An 8,161-nucleotide genomic window follows, 5' to 3' on the forward strand; every position below is an offset into this window, starting at 1 on the left:
GTTGGGGAGAATGTTATGCGTATAATCGTTTCTTTCTGTAGTTTATTTTGAATTACCCTCTGAGCCAATAAGCTTTTAAAGCGGGTTTCATCAACAACAAAAAAAACAACAATACCGCTTCCTCGATATACGCAACAAGTCACGGTAAAATGAGCTCACAATAAACAAATACAGGGAAACGAAAAATAGCAAAATCATAATCGCAATATAAATATGGCTCCCGCGTCCCATAGGTGTGTTATGCAGTAGATGTGAAACGTGTGACCGTTCGATTCTGAGAAGCTTTGATCGGATATGATAATGACGTATTTAGATCGTTTGTAAATTTACATTGTGATGTTGGAAAAAAGCAAAATCGAAACATTCAAAGATCGTTGAGCGTCGGCCCATTCGCTCCTGAAATTAAATTCCCAACGGCGAATTCAAAATCCGAGTTACTAACTCCAAGGTCAACAGCATCATCATCATCATGCGAGGTAGGTAAAATCAGCAGCACGCATTGAGGCTGCATCGATGGGTGCTCGCTAACAGCACTTGCCCCAACAGTCTGTCACGGCTACGCGGGGCATCTTTGTCTTTGTGCGAGAGGATGGAGAGCAGAGAGCGATAGCTCCATGCTGCGTGACTCATCATGGGCCCTCCTCCCGGAGGAACCCGGGTTAAACTGGCGTTCTCACTCGTACAGCTCCAGTTATCCGGGCCATGAACACCGCGTAACTGGATTTCAGCAGCAGCCGGTTAACTGAAAGAGAGATCCGTAATCCGCCGACCCGCGGATAACGAGACCACGGTTAAACCGGAGTTCCGACTATATTCAAGGCGCATTACTAGACGCCGCGTGGATGCATTACAACGCAGATCACGATATCGCACCTTTCTGCTTTCGTTCAATTTTGTGTGTGTGTGAGCGACGCCGCTGCTGAACCGGATGTCACTGCGGTGGGGGGGTTAGTTAATCGCGGATTTAAAACGTTCTTATCGAGGCACACTGGAACTACTGCGATGATGCATGGGGGGAGAGGGTGGGGGGGGAGATACGCAAGGTTAGAATGACACGAGATGTCGCGCGGCTGCTGATGTAGATGCAGAACAACGACTGCGATTTCACATTCAGGTGGTCAAGCAGCCCAGCCAAATGACCGCGTCAGCAGGAGGCATTGCGTCGTTATTTGTTGTGCGCTTTGTTCTGGACGAGCCACGGTCGCACACTCCTGGTGAACACACCGTGTCAACCCAGACGGTTTATCCCGTATTCTTGTACAGGGAAACTTACAGTCAATCGGTTTGTTTAAAAAAAACCATAATTGGCACCATCAAGTTCACGTGACCCATGAGTTCATTTCATTCGCATTGCTTCATTCAATCATTGCTATCTGCAAGAACATTTTTTTAATTGTACTGTATTAAGTTTTTATTCCACTGAATACAATGAGAACCCCCTTTTACCAAATCACCCTTAATCTTCCTTCATTCAACCCCAGGGCCCTTTTGAGATCTTGGAAGGCGAATTAGGCTTGAGCTGGGAGAATACTCACAGATGTCAACCCACACGATTTAACCCGTATTCTTCTTGTACAGCAGGGAAATTGAGTTTTCACGTACAGTCGTTTCAAGAAGGTCACCAAAAATGTGTTTTGACTGTTTGTTTGTGTTTCTCCCCTTGTGATGGCACTTTGTAGGATGAACGTTGAGATTCATAAGGGACACGGGGTGACCAATAAGGTGTGAATTGGGTCTGTAATAAGATAGGGCACTGATAAGGAGTTGACAGCTATGGGTGAGATTTTCAATTTACCATTTGTGCATCAGGTATCCGCACGGGGTTAAAGACATTAGTTCACACGCTTCCTGGGCCAGACGGGGACGGTGGGCGCTTGTTCAAAAATCGAGTGGCAGCCAAGCAACGGAACGCAGAGAGGAGGTGGATTGTTACATTAACGTCGGACATTGGGAAATGTTGGCGGCTTGGAGAGGCCTCCTTCATCTAGTAGTGGATTGACCATGGCTGATGATGATGCTGATATTACAGCAGTGATAACTATCTATATATCAGCGATTGGTACAAGGTATTGCTCCGGTGATATACACGACAGCTTTCAAACTCTCACAAAAAGTACCCAAAAAATTGATCAAAAATGTAATTTCTATAATTTAATTCAAGATCCTTTAAAAAAAACTACAGATATAAAATTGTTGCACATCTAGGTTCAAAGAGCCACAAGTTGAAACATTTTGTCCTGAATTATCGGTCATTCTAAATCATTTACATCATTTTGTTAATTTCACGCCTTGGTGAAGGCCTCCACATACCACGTGGGTCAAGGGGGTATTGTGACCATACCTCGCCACTCTGGTCAATACGAGCTTGTGAAATATGAGGGTCAGGCCTGCTTCAGACAATGTCGCTCGCCACTGATGTTAGCTGTGGCTGGGAATTCAACTCGGGTCTCTCGGTTCATGGCGCAGTTGTGCTAACCACCGCTGCGAATGTGTAACCAAAATGGCTTCATGTTTTTTTTGTTTATTAACTCACATACTCAAATATGGTCTTCAATATGTCAGCTTTCCGCTCCTTCTACAATACGAATTAATAGCTTAGCCACTCACTCAAGCCACGGTCGTCTCTATATATATTACTTCCCTATGGCTGCTCGGGTCTGTACAAGTATACAGAACGCATTGAGCCAATCTGTACGCAAAGTGGTACACAATTAGGATGATGTCAAAGTTGTTGAATCGTGCAAATATCGACGAATGAGCGCTAGACACCCAGCATCAGCGTTAAGAGTTCAGCCCTTAAAGCGGGTACAGCAAGTAGATTTTGGTCAACCTGTATCGATTTTTTTGTATATATATAAGCGTTAACTCTTCAACAAAAAACATCGTGAGGTTTCTCCAGGCAGTCCTGGTATAATCGTATATACCCAAGAATACTCGCTCAAAGAATTATCCAACAAAAAAATTCCAAGCACAGCCCTCGTCTGAATAAGTTTTATGAGTCAGAAAGGGGCTTTTTTTTATTTCTCTCAACATGTAAATGAAAGTCGACCACTGTTAAACGACTACAAACTGGAATTAGTTTCATTTATAAGAAACGCACTCCACGTAAAAAGACAAAAATCTCCCATATAAAAATTATCATGCTGTCGGGACAAGTGCTGTTAGCGAGCGCCTAAGAAGGCTGGCGCGGCGCACGAGAGGGTGATTGTGGCCAGCATCACGTCCGTCCGTCTCCCTAGTGCTGATATTTACACGCCACGCCAGGGTACACTCATGCGAGGCCCAGTCTACCCAGGGGGAGGCCATGGACCGGTTCAGCGTTATTCGTCACCGATGTCTCGGTGGCCGCGCCGGGAACGCTCACCGCAGCACTCACACAACACGCACAGCGCACACACAGACAAAGATCTCCTCGTATAGCCTCCCAACAGACTGTTGGGGCAAGTGCTGTCAGCGAGTAGCACGTACGAGGGGGTTTGGTGGCCGGCACCACGCACGACCGCCTTTGTCTCCCCCCCCCCCGGTGCCGATGTTTACACACCGCATCGGCCGCTCATTTGAGGCCGAGGCGACCTAGGAGAGGCCCAGGACCGTGTTCAGACGATCGTCGTCACCGGTGTTGGACCGCGAGCGGGAATCGAACTCGGAAGGGGGCCGGGTTGGTAACGCAGCGTAGCGCGCTGACCGGCTGCCCCCACGGCTCCCCGCACAAAGACAAAGATCTCCCGTATAGCCTTAACAGCCTGTAGGGGAAAGTGCTGTTAGCGAGCACCTATAAAGGCCGGCACGGCACACGAGGGGGTGGGTGGCCAACACAACGCCCGGCCGCCTTTGTCTCTCTAGCGGCAAAGTTTACACATCGCACCAGGTACTAATTTGAGGCTGAGTCGACCTAGGGGAGGCCCACGACCGGTTCAGATAATCGTCACCGGTGTTGGCCGTGAGCGGGAATCGAACCCGGGTGGTCAGGTTGGTAGCGCAGCAGCGCGCTAACCGCTACACCCACCGCTCCCCGCACAGCGCACGCGCACACACACACACGAGCGCGGAGAGCAAGCAAGAGCAGTCGTAAGAACAGTACCTGGGCATGTGGAGCTGATCCCTCGAGGGCAGGGAACTGTTCAGCCGACGAGAAGCGAGACTCGGCGGAAGACGTACTGCATTGGGACTTTGTCTCCACGTCAAAATCCCGAAGCATCTCTCGTGCCGCGGAACCCGGTGAACGGCGGCAGCTTGGTGTAGACGAAATCGACCGTCGGTGGGATTCTCGTTTCGGTATATTGTGTGTGTGTGCGCGCGCGTGTCTCTCCCCGACCCCGGCTAACTTTTGAGCGAAATTCAAAAGGTCCACAGGAACGCACTTCGCCCTCCCTTCTCCGCCCGCCACTTTTGATTACTCACCGCCAATTGAGCGAGCCGAGCCGAGACTGACCCAAAGAAAAATCTTACAAAAAAATAATCCGAGAACACGAACTGGCGACCACCACAGTGACGCGGGTTGAGTCAGTCAGTTACAGTGCCCCGGCGCAACTGAACTGATACACAAAGACAAAGATCCCCCGTGTAGCCTGTAACAGACCGCTGTGCCAAGTGCTGTTCGAGAGTAGCACCTATGACGGCCCGCACGGCTGCAACCACGCCCGACCGCCTTTGTCTCCCCGGCGGCGGTGTTTACCACACACCGCACCAGGTTACTCATTCGGAGGCAGCGTCGATCTCGGTGAGGCCCAGGTACCGGTTCAGACAATCGTCACACTTGCTGTTGGCCCTGAGTGGCAACCACACACAGCACACACGGCGCGCCACCACCCCCACCGTTCCCCCACCCACCCACTCTACTTTCCCCCCCCCCACCCCTTTCTGGCAGGTTCAAAATAAATGAATGAACTCCCGGAGCGCGATGGGTGTCTCAATGAATGAGCAGCGAGACTTGTGAGCGAGCTTCCAGCACGCCCCGCCTCAAACTCCCTCCTCCTCTGCTGTCACACACACAAACACACACGCCTCTTCTGCTGCTGTCACACACACACACACCTCTGAGTCACCCTCTCCGGAGCCAGTGGGGCGTTCCTCCTCTGTTGGCCAACACGGGGGGGAGGGGGTGGTGGGTGCAATGATCTTTTCATATTTGCGTTTTTCTTTTTTAAACGATGAGGTTCTCCATCCTCTTTTTGAGTGGGGCGGACGAGTTCGCTTCGTTCGTCCTACACTTCACGGCAGGGCAGGGCCGTAGCCATGGAGTCAACATTGGGGGGGGGGAGACCAAATCTTCCACGGGGTTCGGGCCCCCCCCCCCCCCAGAAAAAATAAATCTAAATTTGAAAACGAATTTCCTGCCATTTCCTGCATAAAATATAAAAAAAAATCAGTAACACGTGGGATGGATTTTTTTATTTATTTTACAATAATTTCTAATAGTGTATTGTGTTACATTTGCTCTGTCTTTTCTTTTTATCTTTTTTTGTTTCATTGTACGTAATGGCAGAGATTAGGGATTAATAAAGTACAACCATAACCACAATCATATAAACAGAAATCTATTTTATAGCGATATTTCGGGGTGGACATTTTGAGCATATTTGAATATTGGGGGGGGGGGGGATGTGTCCCTCCCAATATATATTATAATAATTACGGTCTTGCGGCAGGGCATTATCCAGGGGCTGGTTGTTTTCTTTAATTTTCTTTTGTTTGTTGTTCGTTTGTTGTTGTTAATAAACATTCAGATTCGAAGTTCAAAGTCAGAGGTGTCACAGTGATTTTCATTGCCTGCTCGAACAATCACCGCTTACAGACCTGGGATAAATTCCGCACGTGTCTATGATGGGGGGGGGGCGAGTCTAATTCCACAGGACCACCGATTGTTGACTTCCCCACAGAGGTGGTACTTATGTCATTGACCCCAGAGGGATGATGGGCTGAGTTAACCCCCTCCCCTCTGCCACCAACCAGGATTTGAACGGTTTAACACGTGGGAGGCTGTCGCGAACAATATCATCCATAATAGAGGGGTTTTTTTTGTGGGTTAGATTTTAGGATCACGAGCCGCTCGCTTTACCGCTGAGCCAGCCGGCTGGTCCACGGTTGGAGGGTTACCCTGAATGTTTGTTCGATCTAAATTGAATACGCAGCTGTTTAGAACTTCTGTTTTGTGTTTAGTTTGTTGTCTTTCTTCCCCGCACCTCCGATTGGAGCGATTGGCTACGTACGGTGCGAAAGAAGTTCGGAGGTGTGGGTATTGGGCCAACATCCCAATGCATGAAACATTACCTGCAAATGACTCAATTGGGAAACATAGGGGACATTAACTCCTTCCTTCGGGAATTTGTTTTTAACTTGGCAGGACCCTCCTGACAGAGAGTCCTGACACTCAGCGAGGCTTTCCTGGGTAAACGAGCGTAGTCGTGAATTAATAAACAACCAAAAAATAATTTGGGTCGCGAAAAGCCTACGTGCTTAAATCACACATTTGCGAAAAGATCTGATGGGAGGGATTAAACCACCACGTGTAGTCCGGTGCCAGCATCAGTTATCAAACATTTCACGGAATAAAAAAAAAATTGACGTACCATTTTTGAACGCTGTCCTCTATTCAACCTCGAGGATCAAATGTTTAAATATAACCAAATGAACCTGCAGTCTGCGAATCACACTTTACAGAATTAACAGACGGCTGTCTGTCTGGCAACTTAAAACTAAATTGAGGTAACCGCTCTCGGTTTAAGGTCCCGCAAAGATTACACGAACGTCGTTAAGTGCTTTTGTGGTGGAGTGTGGGACAGGATATTTTTTTTGTTTATTTACAGAGGCAAGAGACTGTGTCACGACATGAAAGCAAAATGACATTTCAGTCCTTCGGAGTTTGGGCTTTTGAAACAATGTTTCCCATCAGTATTCATTTCAAATGCCCGACACTATGGGCTGGTTTCATCAGCACAGCCAGGCCTGTTACAACAGACGACGCTTGGTTTGCCTGATATTATAGGCAAAGGCACTCCACACAAATCCACAAATAGGCCCCACGATGAGCACGAAGGCTGTGTGCTCATGCGCACATCAGCACGTGTGCTGATGAGACCCTGAAAGTTGGAAGTGGACTACAAATTGCCTTCTTTTTTTGCCGTTCCAAGACGTCTGCAAGTTGCAGGGTATGGGTGTCACATTCACCGCTGAATCTCGGAAGGCACCAGCGGTTAGCGTTAATTTTATTTAGAGAGGCGTAGCGTCGTTGTGTTTTAAAGACGTTGTTCCCACCGCAGAGAACCGTAGCGACACGATCGCCACAACTACGATAGCTGGCGCCCAACTGAAAGGTAAAGGGGCAGCACCTGCAATTACTTTATGGTCTCACTGCTGGCGGAAGATCCTCAACTTGTGGGAGCTGTAGAGAGGGCCACACCTAATAAACAAGAAAATCGGATCGCTTTTAATTCAATAAAATAAAATACGAAGTTTTGGGAAGACAACAGTGGATGCCCTTACGGATAGATTGTCTCCTTCCATTAAAATTGTAGAATATTCATTGCTGGCTCAGTGAAATTAACGGATAAGAGCGTTGCCCTATGCTCTTACGATCATAGGGACAAGTTGATATATACTTTTACTGATTTACTAAAATCACGAAAACTTCAAATCTAGATTATTATCCCTGAGTTGATTGTATTTTTTTCAGCAACAACATGTATACAAATAAATATACAGGTTTTATATATTTGTTTGGCTAAAAGCTGTAGGAGTGGATAACAGCTCATTGCACTATGAACCTGGTGTGACCTAAGTTCGATTCCCGGCCACCGCTAACACGAGTGGCGAAAGATATCTCAAGGGGTCCTGTCTCCCAACCCCAGCACTACTTCACCGACTCGCACTGACCAGCCTGGTGAAGTATGGTCAAACAACTCCCGTGGCCAACACGGCACGGAGAGGACTTCATCCATCAGTTGATTTACAATACTAACAATAGTACGAGTAACTCATTAGACAGCTGTACTGGGACCCATTTCTCTAACAGAGAAGGTCCATGTCCATGCCACCTGGCAGTTCACCAGTATTGTTTCAAGATAGCCCGACTCTGCATATAAAGCAATGAATGTCAAAACCGGTCCGGTGTTTTTTAGCTATGCATTGAACCAACGCATGATGACATTACACACTCCCCATC

The 8,161-nt window shown here is 47.8% G+C and overlaps 1 protein-coding gene across 1 annotated transcript in view; it reads right to left on the reverse strand.

Moving 5' to 3' along the window:
• The window catches only part of LOC116953962 (protein c-Fos-like), a 29,489-nt gene extending 24,685 nt beyond the window's left edge, over positions 1–4,804 (reverse strand). The window contains exon 1 of the mRNA XM_032974305.2: positions 4,082–4,804. Coding sequence (XP_032830196.2) covers positions 4,082–4,198 — 117 coding nt within the window. The 5' untranslated portion in view covers positions 4,199–4,804. The remainder of the gene's footprint in view (positions 1–4,081) is intronic.
• Between the last annotated feature and the right edge of the window lie 3,357 nt (positions 4,805–8,161).

The sequence above is a fragment of the Petromyzon marinus genome, chromosome 53 (assembly GCF_048934315.1).
Source record: "Petromyzon marinus isolate PM22_M1 ecotype Great Lakes invasive population chromosome 53, UKy_Petmar_22M1.pri1.0, whole genome shotgun sequence".
NCBI classification, from domain to species: domain Eukaryota; kingdom Metazoa; phylum Chordata; class Hyperoartia; order Petromyzontiformes; family Petromyzontidae; genus Petromyzon; species Petromyzon marinus.